The 16,700-nt window shown below is 46.7% G+C and overlaps 1 protein-coding gene across 4 annotated transcripts in view; it reads left to right on the top strand.

Moving 5' to 3' along the window:
• The first annotated feature begins 2,808 nt into the window (after positions 1–2,808).
• F13B (coagulation factor XIII B chain) overlaps positions 2,809–16,700 on the top strand; it is a 40,025-nt gene continuing 26,133 nt past the window's right edge. For all 4 annotated transcript variants that reach the window (XM_067538284.1, XM_067538283.1, XM_067538282.1 and 1 more), the window contains exons 1-5: positions 2,809–2,939; positions 6,310–6,510; positions 7,669–7,854; positions 9,464–9,640; positions 15,132–15,308. In XM_067538284.1, coding sequence (XP_067394385.1) covers positions 2,876–2,939; positions 6,310–6,510; positions 7,669–7,854; positions 9,464–9,640; positions 15,132–15,308 — 805 coding nt within the window. In that variant the 5' untranslated portion in view covers positions 2,809–2,875. The remainder of the gene's footprint in view (positions 2,940–6,309; positions 6,511–7,668; positions 7,855–9,463; positions 9,641–15,131; positions 15,309–16,700) is intronic.

Raw genomic sequence — 16,700 nt, 5'->3', positions numbered from 1 at the left:
CACCAAGTAGCAGGGTACAGTTCACAAGGGCACAGGTGGCTACGACAGCTTCTTTGCGGACGTCTCTTGGCAGGACTTTTGCAAAGCAGTAGCATGGACTTCCATGCATACGTTCATGGTTCACTATGCGTTGACTAACATTACATCCATTGATGCAACTGTCGGAATTGCGGTCCTGAAAACTTTAGCTTCTACAGCAGGGGTGGGGAACCTCCGGCCCGCGGGCCGTATAAGTCCCGCGAAATTATTTGGTCCGGCCCGCGGGACATATAATAAGGCCTGCGAAATCATTTGGTCTGGCGGTGGGGGGGAATTCGGCGGGATTTCGGCGGCGGGGGGGAGTTCGGCGTGATTTCGGCAGCGGGGGGTGGAGTCGGTGGCGGCGCGGTTTCACGGCGGCGGGGGGTTCCGTGGGGGGGGGGGCAGTGCCCGCCGCCGAAACCCTGCTGCCGTTTGCCCCTTTTCGGCGGTGGGGGCGGGGGGGGGGGGAATTCGGCAGCGGAATCGGCGGCATGGCCCGTGAATGAAGGCCGAAATATCAAAATGGCCCTTGGCAGGAAAAAGGTTCCCCACCCCTGTTCTACAGAGTCCTAGCCCCACCTCCATTCTAATTGCTTGCTACACTTCCCACGGTGGAATCCACATAGGGACCATCACTCAAAGAAAAAGGGGAGGTTACTCACTGTAACTGATGGTTCTTCTAGATGTATGATCCCTATCTGGATTCTAATCCCATCTCCCCTCCCCAATCCCCTCTGCTTAGGGCTCGATGCTTAGGAGTAAGAGGAAACTCAGGGAGCGTCAACCCGTGTGGGACATATAAGACCTTGCATGTACCATGCGGGCAATGTGAGGTGTGCATGTGTGTCGACAGACACTGCTTTCAACAGTTGTGGCTCAGGCGCATGGTGTACATGAGCACCCATTATGGAATCCAGATAGGGACCACACATCTCAAAGAACCATCAGTAAGTAACCCCCCTTTTCAAACAAAAAGAGAAAGTGGCAGAGGAAGGGGGAGAGAGAGAGAAAAAAAAAAAAGCAGCAGAGAATGATTTAGGAAGAAGGAAAACCTAAGCCAAGAAAAGTACAGACAACAACAACAACAAATCTGGATATGAGGCTCCTTGGGCCAGAGTATCTGGAAATTCACACTCCCAGCCCCTATCGTGGCTGAAGGACAGTGGTTCTGGTGCTTTAATAGTCACCACTCTGTGTGCAGCTGCAACCACGCTAGGGACTCCCAATCTGTACCACAGTACCTAGTTAACTAAATTAACAACAGCTAGGATCCCAAAGTCCATCTTTCCTATCAGGGGTCTTATGCTCCATTCTGCTGCTATTACAGAAGCTACTTGGAGTGTAGTGAATCCAGTCTTCTGCTTAATAAAACACTTGCGACGGCTATGATTAGCAGGGGCTCTATCTTGTTCTAAGGTTAGATTTTTGAACTCAGGCTAGTGTTTGTTGTGTTTCCTGACCCTGTTTAAGGGTGTTTTTGAATTGCCTTCTCTTAAACATGTTTTTTGAATTAATTTACTGCAAACCCTTATATTCTTTAGAGTTTGCTAGAGAAGCAGTATTGTTAAAACTCCTATATCCTTCAGCGTTTTAACAGAGAGAGTATTGGATCCATTTCTAAATACTCTGCTTATTACAGCCAATGATGTGCATACCAAATTTACAACCAGCGTGGTATACTGCCAGTGTCCTCTCCCCCCCTTGCTTCGCAATTCTCCACAAAAATGTTATATTTATAAAATAAAAGACTAGTGGGATTTTATTTAGGAGATAAGGCAATACACTGTGTTTATTGAAATTACAAATGCATTTGAGATTTTGGTTGGTAGAGTTATCAGTCCTTAGCATTGCTTGTGCTGGCTAACTGGAGCACGAGACAGGAGACAGGCCTCTGTCAGAGGCGTTTGATGCTCCCAATGCTGTTGTATGGAGACATTACCCAAAGCTTTGTTTCTTTTGTTTATTTTTTATAGTGATTAGTTTTTATGAAAATTTATGGGACATGCTGTGTCATGCTGCCCCCAGATTCTGTGTGATTATTAGTTACCAGCTTCTGACAAGCATGACTTTTTTATTTTGCTGCTTTGTTTTTGTCCTAAGGCAGGATGCCTTCTTGGTGTTGGGTTTGTTTATTTACATTTTCTGGTCTTCAGCTGGACAGGATGAGACTGGCATTGGCGTCTTTTTTTTATTTTTAGGACAGGATGAAGCAAACATTTGTTTTTAAACAAACAAACTATGCATACCTTATTCATTAAATTATTTAGCAAAATTAGCAAAAAGCCACACCACACAAAAATAAAAATGGAATATACTTATTCTAACCATTATATAAACTTATTCTAAAATTTACAAAAAATTACATTCACTTGAGTGTTGTCCAACAAATGGTCTCTTTGAACCTACCTGCTTGCAGAGCAAATAAACTAGTAGAATGCAGCCAGTTAGAGATGGAAATAGAAGAGAAATCCAGACAAGCTATCAACCAAAGTAAATAAACTGATAGCAAAATGTCCTTTAAACCATAGGGCCTGGAAGGTCCCAGAATTTAAAGTTACTAGTTTCCCATTAATCTATTTTACAAGTTGCCAAAGTTAATTATTTTATAGTGAAAGCAGCTGCTATTGTTAGTTTTCTCATTATGCATCACTATTATTGAGCTTCTTAATTGAAATAGAGGTCATTTCAGGAATAACAATCAGTAAGTGCTCTCAGTGTAATACCTTGTTTTTGTGGTGTTACAAAGCATACTCCCAATATCTTTGTAAATAATTAACTGAGTTTTCAAAAGAAATACTGTTAGCCACTAGTGTTCACAGATGGTGAAAACTATTGTTAGAGACCAGCACTGAATATGGGATTTAAAAGCTGGATTTTTCTCATAATTTTGGTTGATTCTGGAGAAACCTTTGCAGAAGGTAAAAGTACTGAGGCATTTTATTTATAAAAGAATATGATAATCTAGAATATATAGTTTACATATTGCTCTTAGGAAAGTGCTTTATGCAGTCACTTTAATTTGAGAAATGGTTTTATTCTTAACGAGATATATTTTTGCTAGTGGGGTTTGTATTTCTAATATTCTTGATTGAACATTTGCTATGAAGAATGAACTGTTGCTATGTTGACACAGAATAGCACCTCTTGGCAAAGACTCAGACACACATGAACATCCCATTTTATTATTTCTGGAACCCCTTCCTTTGAACTCATTCTTCAGCAGTTACGGAATAGACTTTAGTTCCACTTTATCTGTAGACAAATCATATAAATTGCAATGGTTGAAGGTACACTGACTGATTTATAAAAGTAAAAGAGAGCTAGGGAATCAAATGTCAGGCTACAGCTAATAGCCTAAGATGATGCTCTGCACCTCATGTTCCTGGTCTGTACAAAATGGGACACTGATCCCTTCACCCCTATTATCTAGAAGCCAAACTTTTTTTCTTTTAACTATCCCCATAACTAGATAAGATGGCAAGCCACTGCTATCCAGTCTCCCTTATCCTTTTTTCTGCAGGCTGGGTCACTTCTAACTCGACTAGTCTACTCTTGTTTATGTCTTTAGTTTTTCTACTGTAAGAAAAGTACATGCTATCAGTCTCCAAATTCTTGCCATATGGCTTCCAGAGTGCAGACCAGTTTACAGAGTGCTGTCTAGATAGGATCTCCTTGAATTAAAGTGCCCCCTCTTACCTTCCCCTTTTACTCCTCTTTAAAGGAATTACGAATGCAAGAATTTCAAGTTTGTTTAGTACAGCAATATGTTAATTCAATAAGTCATTAATCGAGCTTGATGATGTCACTAATGGTTACCAGTAAGAAGTAGTTACTTTCCTTTGTTCTAACAAAAAGAAATGCAGGATGCCAAACTAATTTGGGGCAGAAGGCCTCATTCCATGTTAAATGATAATCCAGGATCTGGGACATAATTTAGTACTCAGTTCTCTAGTCCCCAGGAACCTCCCACTTACGTTACCCTTAGGTTTGCAACCAGAGCATGGAGAGTATTTGGCCTAAACATTAGTATCTAAATATTTAGGTGTTTCTTTTTTATTATTTATTATCTTGTCATGATCAACACTGCTCTGTGGGAAAACATGCTCCTTTTAACAGCCACTGCTGTTTCAGTCCTTTCTTTCACTTCTTTTCTCCAACCTCTTTTTTTCTCTTACATTCTCCCTTGTGCATTTCTTTCTTTGCAGCAACTCTCAATTCTTCTTTGAGTGCTTGCTTATGTTGATTCCTTTCTAAGTGTGTGTGAGTCTTTGTGCATGGTTACTGGAATTTTTTTCCCTTCACCAGTACCTGTAGGGCCAGCTCCAGCGCCCCCTGGAGTCTCGTGCATGTGTCACGGTATATGAGATGCTGCCAGCCCTATGCCCCCTCAGTTCCTTCTTGCCGCTTGTGACATTTGCTGGAGCTGCTTGCTTGCTTCGCAAGTGCTTCTTAACAGTTCCTTCAGTAGTTAGTTAATCGTTGTTTGTTTTGGTTTTTATTAGTTAAGTAGTTGTTAATAGTTGGTAGTTAGATTAGGAATAGTTCCGACTGGTACTCTTGCCTGGGAGCGGGGCATGCCCTGGTCTCCATGCTTCAAGCCCTGTGTCTCCTATGGTAAGCTCTTCCCTCTTAGCTACCTTCCTGTTACTGTTGCTCTCTTGGAAGGTATCCTTCCTGGTGGTGATTACCTCAGCAAGAAGGGCCTCTGAGATTAGGGCACTTACCTCAAAGCCACCATACACAACCTTCTGGTCCAGTTGTGGCTTCATCCCGCTTTTCTGCCTAAGGTAGTTCACAATTTCATTGTAACCAAGATATATTTTCCCAGTTTTTTTCCCCAAGCTGCATGGCTCGGAGGAAGAATGGAGGTGGCACATGCTGGACATTAGGAGAATGTTAGCGTTATACATTGAACACACTAAGTCGTTCTGGAAGACTACACAACTCTTTGTCACACTGGCAGATAGGATGAAAGGTTTACTGTCTCCACCCAGCGCATTTCCTCCTGGATAACTTCGTGCATCAAATTTTGTTACGAGCAGGCAAGAGTGCCTCTGCCAGGTATTGTTATAGCCCACTCCATCAGAGCTCAAGCGTCTTCAGTGGCCTTTCTGGCGCAGGTGCCGGTGCAGGACATCTGTAGTCCTACCACATAGTCTACCACATAGTCATCGGTGCACATCTTCACAGCCCACTATGTCATTGTTCAGCAGGCATCAGATGATGCCAGCTTTGGCAGAATGGTACTGCAGGCAGCTCATCTGTAACTCTGGGCCCACCTCCAAGGTATTGTTTGTGAGTCACCTAGAATAGAATCGTCATGAGCAAGCACCGAAGAAGAAAAGACCATTACTCACCTCGTAACTGTTGTTCCTCGAGAGGTGTTGCTCATGTCCATTCTATGACCCACTCCCCGTCCCCACTGTTGGAGTTGATGACAAGGAGGAATTGACGGGGGTGTAGGGCCAGCGGTGATTCATATACCATGGCATGTGCATGGGACTGAAGGGAGCACTGGAGCCGGCCCTATGGGTACTGCCGAAGGGAAAAAAAATTCCGGTAACTGTGCATGAAGACGCACACACACCTAGAATGTAATGAACTTGAGCAACACATCTCAAAGAACAACAGTTGCAAGGTGAGTAACCACCTTTTCCCACATTGCTGTGGGCTTCATTGCCACAGCTTTCCTAAAACTATCAGCAATGAAATAATTAATGTTGACACTAAAATGTTGTTGGATTTTAGGGCTAACATTCCAGAGTCCACATTTTTTAGTCATTGTTTCAGGCAAATGTCACCATTGATTATGCTCAGTGTACATTTGGAAGCTTTTCTTTGCAATCATGAGGCCTAGAAACTCTTGTTTAGATGAAAACTGGGGTTCTAGACCATCTGAATATGCCTGGCATGCACCATAAATAGATCAAGTGGGCTGAATCCATCCCTAAGGCCATAAGTTTGACACCCCCTCTTCTAAATATGCCTTTTTATTTCACTGAGTCTCCCCATATCCTGGTAGTACAGGAAAAGATGAAAAGGAATGTCTTTGGTTTTCACTATAATTACTCACTAAGAGCCAGGTAAGTCAAGTTTAAGTTGAAAGGGACTACTCATGAGCCTGAACACAATACCTGGTAAGTGGTTGCAGAATTGGACCTCATGTCTGAACCCTAGGTACCTATACAGCATTCAGCCAAGCCAATTAATTTTAAATTCATCCAGAGAACACTGTTATATACATGGAGAGATTTGTAATGAACAAAACCTAATTACAATTTTTTTTAGATAAGCCTTGTGATTTGCCACTCATAGAAAATGGGAAGATTGCTCAGTATTATTATAGTTTTAAGAGTTATTATTTTCCAATGAGTAAAGAGAAAAAGCTTTCCTATACCTGCTTGATTGGGTATACAACTGAATCTGGGAGTCAAGATGCAAGGATAACCTGCACAGCAAAAGGATGGTCACCAGCACCCAAGTGTTATAGTAAGTCCATTTTATTTGCCATATTTTTGTTTCTTGTGGAGGTTTTAGTGGATTTCACCCAGAGAGTGTAGGAATGAAACCACAAGCTAGGGAAAAGCTAGGAAGTGGAACTGGAAATTGATACTTAGCATCCCTCTCTCTCTGAAAATCAGTATAAAACCCAGGAATATTGCCATTCTGTGAAATCAGAACATCCCTATTTTATATTTTGAGCCTTGTATTTTCATTATTGTCTTTTATTCAAGTGGTACCGGACTCCCCTTCCATCCTCTATGATGAGCAAATGACCAATTGTAAGATTTAAACTCACTTTGCCTCTCCCCATCTTTAGTAATTTTGCCTTTTACAGGTGGAAGCCCCATCCCCTAATCCAGAAATTTTTGGCTAATCAGCAGGGGTTAAACAAAGTGAAAGCTGCACCCTGGCATCGGCAGGAATTTCCTGTAGGTGACTGGTGACTGCTTCCTCAGATAGCAGTAGCAGCCCAGAGAATATTCGGGGAGTGGGGAGAACATCTGTGCCTCTTAAAATATATTTTTTTAAAATAGAGGGCACGTCTGGACAGTAGACAGTGAAGTCACCAAAACACTGAACTCTCTCATGCGCCCCTTGTGGAGACCATATCATCTGCTTATGATCTGCTGCTGATCATCTGTTCCCTTCCTGGTGACCTTTAATTGCTGCTGGGAGAGAACTGTCACTTTGTCTTCCCCAGCCATCCTATTTTACCCACTGGGGGAAGTCTTAGCCTCAAACTTGGATAATTTCTTCAGCTCTCAAGACTACCTCCATCACTATAGGACTCACTATGTGCACTGCAGCTGTAATAGTGATATGGAAGATAGAATAGAGAGAATAGTTAAGGCTAGCAAGAAAGAAGAGTGTATGAACCCCACCACTGTCTAGATTCCCCAAACTAGATGACTTTTTTTTATTATCTTCCTGATTTCAACATTTACAATACTTATTTGATATTGGGTTTTTTGTTACTATGTCAGGAGGGCAGGCAGATAGAAAAAAACCTTTGGGCTCATCATCTCTTTATTTCAGGCACATATAGGGAACAGACAAAACTCCATTTAAATATATATTAAAGCTACAGAGAAGCATAATACTGTCAGTTGCCTCCTTCTAATCAAGCTACTTATTTTCATATAGAAAAATGTAGCAAACCAATCTTTGAAAATGGCTTCTTCTCTGATATGAAAGTTTCCTACCAAATATGGGAACAACTGAAATACAGATGTGCTTCTGGCTATCAAACTCCAGGAGGTAATGCTGAAGAAACAGTGCAATGTCTTCCAGAAGGATGGTCTTCTCACCCAAGCTGTGCTAAAAAGTTTGGTATGAGCTTACATTCCTCTTCATAACTAACTTCCTTTCTATCTTTGCTGCTATTTGAGACCTTTAGGGCTAGATTGTCCCTGTGTTAAGGCAGTTTTTCAACTCAGGGCAGATTTTTCGGATGGTTGAAATCAATGTAGCTACATCAATTTACACCAGTTGATGATAGTCCCCATTGGGACTACTCCGATCATATGCATAAAGTTATGCATTCATGTAAAGGCATACAGGATCATGGGCCAAGTGGATAGATAATTGTTTAAATGATTGAAACATTTTCTAACAAGGTTAGGGGTAATATGAATATTGTTTTACATTTAATGCTTGTATCTTTCCACAGTTGGAATATTAACTTCCCAATGGGGCTACTATACAAACCGGATAGAATTCACTAGCAGAAGGCATTGCAGTGTTGCCTTATTGCAAGTGGGACCTAGTGCATGATAGTGGATGATGATCTCTATTGATGTCACATCGCTGCACTTTTACATTTTAAGTTTAGTATTAGTGAATAATCATTAAACTTAAATGTTGACAATTGAGTACATTTCAATTTTAAAAGAAAATGTGGTAGAATTTCATTCATTTCCATCTTGTGCACATCAATGCAGATATTGGCTCACTGTGCCAAATATGAAAACTTCTGTATTGAGGCTACTCGTATTTTTGCTGTGGCTTGTAAGTTTTTAGAAGATAGTCCAATTGCAAAATACAGTAAAGTATAATTAGAAGTAGTAGAAGCTAAACACTAGAGCTGGCTGAGCAATATTTGGTGAGTAGTACATTTGAAACTTTTGCTTTGCAAATCAACAATCTATTTGCAATTCAGAAATACTCCCTGAATGGTAAAAATACAGGGAAGCCCATCAGTTATTTGTAAGGTGTATCTATGGAGTGGTATTCGTAGTTCAAAATATATTTTTCTCTATTCACTGGCTGACTGTCCTACCCCATAGAAACATCAGGCATGCCTTAAGATAACTCTTTGGTTCTCTCTGGTAAAGGGTGGACTCAGAAGGGAAGGTCCCATTTCTCTTGTTTCAATTTTGAACAGTGCAGGATTTTTATGACCATCCCACTAGTATAATCTAAATCTTGTTGTCATATACTGTACACTTACTGCCAGGTGTGAACATTGGTTTATATCTCTGAGTTAGTTATAATCTCTGCCTGTTAGCTTCTTCCTATAGCACCCTGCCTAACTGCTACACTCTCCCGCAGTGCAGTGAGAGACTGTGTAAATGTATATAAAGTTGGGAGGTTGCAGAGTCTGCACCACTGGAATAAACACGTGCATGTGTTTGAATGTACTTATTTAAATCAGTGCAGTCAAACATGGCTGTGCATCTGTTGCAAATCAATCCATTTCCCTCCAAAATTTGTTGTTAAATGTAAATCAGGGGACTTGTATAACTGGTGTCCCTGCTATTTACAAATTAATTGCAAAGCTTTGTCTTAGATTTGAATAGATTTGAATACTAAAAACATTTGAGACTTTAACAAGGATCTAGGGAGAAACGTGACATAGTAGGAATTAACTTTAAATGAACTAAGCAGCAAAATTTATGTGGTGTATGGTTTTTTAATTAATTAATTTATTTTGTTTAAGAGAGCTGCTTAGTACCAGTATTACATCATGGCCACTACTCCTCAACCCAGCAGGTCCTCAAACTGAATGAAACACTGATGTATGAATGTGATGAAGGATACTACACCACTGGAGAAAACACTACTGAAAAGGCAGTGTGTCACACATATGGATGGTCCCTTACTCCGAGCTGCACTAGTATGTTGTTATCTTTACAATAACTTCACCTGAATCTTCAGAAGTCTGATATTTTTTAACCCAACAGTGTGACGTTCCCCTAGTGCAATCTGGACTGGTGAATGGCTGAGTCACCCCAATCCCTGAGTCTTGGAACCCCTTTTACCCTGCTTTGCTGTGAGACCCCCCTCACTCCTGGGTTGTTCACACACAGCCGCCAGCAAGCAAGCTGATCCCAACTAAGGCAGTGAGTGCTTCTAGCCAGCCACTCCTTGGATGATACAACAGAATGACCCCAGTAATATCCCCAGTCCCAGATGCAGCCCTAGGAACCTCCATCATACAATGTTCAGTGATGCCTACTGAACAGTGTAAACTCATACAGGTTCGTCAATTTAACAAAGAAATTGATATGCACCAGCCTTGCCACTCCAAGCGGAGTCTCCAACACACTTCAAATCAGATGCACTGCTTTAGGTAAAACAAACAAATGTATTAACTGTGAAAGGATTTTAAGTGATTATAAGTCAAAGGATAACAAATCTGACTTGGTCAAGAGAAAATAAAAGCAAAATGCATTCTAAGCTCTGCAGACTTTCAGCAAACTTAGGTGTTTCACACCACAGGCTGGCTGATTTCCCTTCAGCCAGTCTTTCCCCTTTGGTCAGCACTTCAGTTGCTTGGTGGTGTTCATAGATGGAGGTGGAAGAGAGAGAGCATGGCAAATATCTCCTCTTTTAAAAAAATTCCTTCTCTCTTCAGGGGCTTTGCCCCCACCCCTCCAGGTCAGGTGATAAACAATGTCCTTGTATGGCATGTCCTGAATCAATGAGCATTACCTCATCATGGTTCCAAGCTGGCCTAGGGAAGGGAGGTAACTCATTCGAGAGTCCAATTGATTCTTTGTTGATGTCTAAGCCAGTCCTTTGTTCCTGGAAAGCTCACCTGGGTTGGTCCTATACAACCTTGATGAGGTGTGAACTGCCACTCCGCTCCTGGAGGGTTTTGCCTGGATATGTTTTAAGCCATGAGGACACATCTTTGGGAATATTACATAGCGAAGCCTCATAACCATACAGATGACATTGCAACAAACATACTACCAGAACGATAATGCTCAGTACATCATGAGCATTCCAAAAACATCTTGTACGACATATTTTGCATTAAACAGTACACCATTACACTAAGTGTGACCATGGGGGTGCAGGGTGTCACAAACAGCCTTTGTTTCTTTTATGGGCGAAAAGCTACCAAACATTTAATGGATTTTTCTACTTTGAGTAATTGCTCATATCCTTTCTCATATAGGTGAGTGCGTGCCCCGTGCACTGGTTCCCGGAACTTTTTACCCCTTAGCAAGCCCCGTAGGGTCGGCTCAGGCACACCCTGGAGTGCTGCGCTCATGCCGTGGCATATGAGGCGCTGCCGGCCCTGTGGGCCCTCAGTTCCTTCTTTCCGCCCGTTGATGGTTGCTGGCTCGTCTGCTTCTTGTTCTGCAAGTAGCTTCCCTGTTGTTTCTACCATTGTTTATTAGTTAAATAGTTGTTAAATATAGTAGTTAAGTTTGAATAGTGTTAAGTGTTAGATAGTTGGATTAGATAGATGGCCCAACCTTAAGCCCCTAAGGGCTATGCCTGGCTTAACTGATTTCAAGTCCTGTGCCACTTGCGGCAAGGCATTTCCACTGAGCGACCCTCACGACTGCTGCCTCCGTTGTCTCGGGGAGCAGCACCGCAAGGACAAATGCAGGATCTGCAAGGCCTTCAAGCCCCGTATGCAGAAGCAGAGAGACGCGCGCTTGAAGGACATCCTGATGGAGTCCGTGCTCCGGCCGGGCTCCGAACCAGCATGATCCCCTACGGCACCGAGCATCTCCTTGGTGCAGAGTGCCCCACCAGCACCGGAGTCAACACAACCTTCGGTGCCGAAAAAGAAGAAGTGGCAGGACGCCGCCCACAAGGACTCCTCCACACTGCCTATCCGGCCAGGGGTCAGTCAGGAGATGCCCCAGCCACGTGCCATGGAGAGTACTCTGGCACTGGCATCTCCCCGCAGGGATCCTCCCCCGACTCCTGGGGGTGGGGGAGCATCCCTGCAAGGGCCATCGACGCCAGAGGCATTTGCTGCGGCACGCACCCTCATGGGCATGCCCATGCCTCCGTCCCCCCCTCATCGAAGGGCGCAGGGACTGGTGTTTCAGGGTAAACCCACGATGGGTTGCCTCAGTGGGTGGTTGAGGCAGGAGTCCAGGTCTCCCCCCAGACGGTTGTGGAGGGTAGAGAGTGCGGGCTCCCCTCCCAGCTCCGACTCTGAGTCGTCGAGCTCCTTGACACCGCGGTGCCGAGGGCGGTCTAGAGGTCCACGCAAGAGGCGATGTCGCTACAGTTCTGCCTCGTGAGGTGGTTGCAGTGCGGGATCTTGTACCCCAGCACCAATTTCAGTGCGGCACCGATCCCAATCCCCAGCACGCAGCCCAGTGCGGATCCCGGTGCCTGACGAGACCAGACGTGCTCGGCACCGGTCCAGATCCCCGGCATGCAGCCCGCTGCGGATCCTGGTGCCAGATGAGATGACCAAGTGCCGCTGCTTCAGATCCCAGGCATGTAGCGCGATGCGACTCCCGGCACCAGCAGAGATTCAACGGCACCAGTCCCGATCCCAGGGCCGTAGTCTGGTGCGGATCCCAGTGTCGAAAGACTTGGCACCGCACCGCAGATCAAGGTCCTTGGAGTTGGAGCCAGCACAGAGATGTCACGGCCGGCACTAAGGTTCAGATCTTCCCCTACCTGGACAACTGGCTGATCCGGGGCGAGTCCAGGGCCCACGTGCGGAACAGCCTGGAACTCACCTGCGCAACATGCACCAGACTGGGGCTGCTCATCAACGAGCAGAAGTCCACTCTCACTCCGGTGCAGCGCATAGACTTTATCGGGGCCACCCTGGACGCCCCTCAGGCCAGAGCCTTCCTCCCACAGCCTCGCTTCGAGGCGATGGCTGCCATAATTGACAAACTCCACAGGTCCCCCACGACAACAGCCAGGCACTGCCTTCAGCTGTTGGGGCACATGGCCGCTTGTACGTACATGGTGAGGCTGGCTCGTCTCAAGCTCAGGTCTCTCTAGGCATGGTTAGCCTTGGTGTATGCACCAGCCAGGCACTCTTTGAACAGAGTAGTCACGGTTCCCACTCAGGTACTGATCTCCCTAGACTGGTGGAGGGACCCAGAGGAGTTACTGAGGGGAGTCCCCTTCAGAAACTTGGCACCATCAGTAACCCTCATCATGGATGCCTCGGATGTGGGCTGGGGGGCCCACATCGGCAGCGACCTCAGCACCCAGGGGCTCTGGTTGACAGAGGAGAGGGGTCTCCACATCAACGTTAGGTCGCTCAGGTCAGTCCGTTTGGCCTGCAAGGTGTTCCTCAGATTCCTGAGGGGCGGGATGGTGCAGGTCCCCATGGACAACACGGCGTCCATGTTCTATATGAACGGACGGGGGAGCGCGCTCCTCAGCTTTTTGCCGGGAGGCCATTCGACTTTGGGACTTTGCGGTGAGGCATGACTTCCACATATCTGCCTCTCACCTCCAGGGGGTCAGGAATGATGAGGCGGACCACCTCAGCAACTCGCTACACCTGGAGGTGATAGCTTTTCTCTTTCGCAAGTGGGGTGTTCCCCAACTGGACCTGTTCGCGTCGTCTTGGAACAGGAAGTGCCCAAGGTTTTGCTTGCTCCGGGGTCGCGAGCCAGGCTCCATCTCTGACACGTTCCTCATAGACCTGATGGGGACCCTCATGTATGCGTTTCCCCCTGTTCCGCTGCTGCCGAAAGTCCTCGTGAAGATCAAGAGGGACAAAGCAAACATCATTCTGCTCGCCTCAGCCTGGCCAAGAGAGCATTGGTTCAGCATGTTGTTGGACCTGTCCATTGCCACGCCTCTGCTGCTCCCGAAGCGATACGACTTGCTCTCCCAGGACCAAGGTCTCCTACTGCATCCGGACTTGGACTCCCTCCACCTGACGTTATGGAGACTCTGTGGCTGACGGAGGGAGAGAGAGCCTGCTTGGTGCAGGACCAACAGGTTCTGCTGGGTAGCAGAAAACCTTCCACTCAGGCAGTGTACCAGGCCAAGTGGAAGCACTTTACCTGTTGTGTGGAGTCCCGGGGTATCCCACTGAGCTGTCCACCTATACAGGCGATTTTGGAGTACCTGCTCCATCTTAAGCTCCAGGGTCTAGCACTGGCCTCCCTGAAGGTGCACCTGGTGGCCATCTCTCCTTCCACCAGCCGATGGAAGGGAGGTCATTATTCTCACGCTCCATGTCAGTCACGTTCCTTAAAAGGGTGGAGAGGCTATACCCGCAGGTCCATGACCCGGTGCCTCCCTGGGACTTGAAGCTGGTCCTTGCCGCATTGATGGGACCCCCCTTTGAGCCCATGGCTACATGCCCGCTGCTTGTTCTATCATGGAAGGTAGCCTTCCTGGTGGCCATTACATTGGCTAGTAGGGTCTCTAAGATAAGAGCCTTGACCTCGGCGCCCTCCTACACCGTCTTTTATAAGGATAAGGTGCGGCTGAGACCCCACCCGGCCTTCCTGCCTAAGGTGGTGTCCCAGTTCCATTATAACCAGGATATCTTCCTCCTCGTGTTCTTTCCTAAACCACATGGTTCAGAGGAGGAGCGGAAATGGCACTTGCTGGACGTGAGATGAGCCCTGGCCTACTACATCGAGTGGACATGGCCGTTCCGGAAGTCGACGCAGCTGTTCTTGGCAGTGGCGGACGGGATGAAGGGCTCACCTGTCTCCACCCAACGCATCTCTGCCTGGATCACCGTCTGCATCAGGACCTGCTACGAGCAGGCGAAGGTGCTGCTTCCAGGAGCTGTGTCAGCGCACTCAACCAGAGCCCAGGCCTCGGCGGCCTTCCTGGAAAGAGTGCCCCTGCAAGGACATCTGCAAGGCAGCAACCTGGTCATCGGTCCACACCTTCACGTCCCACTATGCCATCATGCAGGAGGCCAGAGAGGACGCGGGCTTCGGCAGGGCCGTGCTGATGAGAGTAGTTCGATGCGGACTCCTATCCACCTCCAAGATATGGATATTTAATCACCTATATTAGAATGGATATGAGTAATCACTCGAAGTAGAAAACAGGGTTACTTACCAGTAACTGTTGTTCTTTGAGATGTGTTGCTCATATCTATTCCACATCCACCCTCCGTCCCCGCTGTCGGAGTTGGCAGAAAGAAGGGACTGAGGGCCCGCAGGGCCAACGGTGCCTCATATACTGTGGCATGAGCGCAGCACTCCAGGGGGCGCCTGAGCCAGCCCTACGGGGCTTGCTAAGGGGAAAAAAGTTCCGGGAACCAGTGCACGGCGCGCACACTCACCTATATTGGAATGGATATGAGCAACACATCTCGAAGAACAACAGTTACTGGTAAGTAACCCTGTTTTTTCTGGTAAAATTGTTTTAAATCTGTTTCCCAATGTGTTTTTCTTTTCTAGAAGTAATATGTTCCTTGGTAAGTGAGATAGAACATGGGAATTTCTATCCCATGAAGAAAAGCTATGAAGAGGGAGATGTGGTTCAGTTTTTGTGTCAGAAAAATTACTCTTTGAATGGATCTGATTTAATTCAATGTTACTACTTTGGATGGTATCCAGAGCCTCCAATATGTGAAGGTAACTCTCTCTCTCTCTGTGTCTTCCTGCCACTGCTCCACTCTTATTATTACATTTAAAAGTACCTTAAAAGAATGTTAAAGTTGCAAAGTCAAACAGTTTCCTCAAAAGTTAGGAAATGCCAAATTTAAGAGTGCCTGGGCAACCTTAATTCAGCCCCCTTGTGCATATGCATTGTGTGAGTTAGCAAGGGCAGAGGGCAGTAGGAGAGTGCTTCTATTTGCGCCCTCCCACTGCTAACGTGCCCTTCTCCAGCCTAAGGGGAGGAGCTACTGAGATCGGAATACAGCTAATTACTGGGGACAACTAATGAAAAAAACAGGAAGGGGAATGGGGGTCACAGGGTTAAACGAAGAGAACCAGAACGCCGAGCAGAGAACCCCAACAGCGTCCACTGTTCCTGGAAGGTGTCAAGGGAGCCAGTGGACGCCGCCCAGAGGAACTCTGCCTGGATGAGTGAGTGCACAAGGGAACGGAAGTAGGCCCCACAGTTGCAGACTCCCTCTCCTTCCTCTCCCCCCCCTCCCCCGCCAACCTCCTATCCCTGTTCTTGTAGCTAGCCATTTTGGCCAGGGCCAGGAAGAGGTTGACCAGGAGGTCCCGCGACTTTGTGGGGCCATGGATGGAGTGTGCATAAATGAACAGGTGCGGGGAGAAGTGCAGCCAGAACCTCAGCAGGAGGTTCTGGAGGAGCCGGAACAGGGGCTGCAACCTGGCACACTCAAGGTAGATGTGCACCAGGGTCCTCCTCATGCTGCAAGAGGGGTAGGTGTTGGGGTGAGGGGTGAACCGCGCCAAATACACGCCCGTGCTTATGGCTCCATGAAAGAGCTGCCAACTGATGTCCCCAGCGGGCCATGGGGGCAGGGTGGAGTACAGACTGGTTCTCCGGGGGTCCTCGACCTCCGCAGTTGGTAGCAGGGCCTGCCAGTTGGTGTCAGGGCGGGACACGAGGGCAAGGAAGTGAAGGGTGTGCAGCACGAGCGTGTAGAGATGGTCCCTCAGCGCGTTTCGAAAGAGGACTGGTTGCAGGTCATGCAGCCGGCTCGGAGCATGGGGAGAGGGAGGCTGGAGGGGCTCGCGAGGCCGGGGCCCGATTGGAAAGAACCGGAGGGCTGGGACCAAGGAGGGCACGCGGAGTGCCCTCTCCCAAGAACTGCTCGAGATAAGCCTGAGCAGTGGGGGGTAAGGCTGCCCTCACCTCCTGGAGTACACGCCGGGGGGTTTGAAGGGTGGAGAGCCCCATGCGCTGAGCCAGCGCCTGGGGGTTCACTCAGTCCCCCTGGTCGTAGTCCAGGAGATCTCCGATCTTGGTGACTCCCACCAGGACCTACCGCTGTTGCACCAAGAGGGTCTTCACCATCTGAACATGGAGCTGGGGGTTGTGTAGTA

This window comes from Emydura macquarii, unplaced genomic scaffold (assembly GCF_026122565.2).
Source record: "Emydura macquarii macquarii isolate MOO-44397 ecotype Brisbane River unplaced genomic scaffold, CSIRO-AGI_Emac_v2 contig_480, whole genome shotgun sequence".
NCBI classification, from domain to species: Eukaryota; Metazoa; Chordata; order Testudines; family Chelidae; genus Emydura; species Emydura macquarii.
This window is presented reverse-complemented; position numbering and strand designations above follow the sequence as displayed.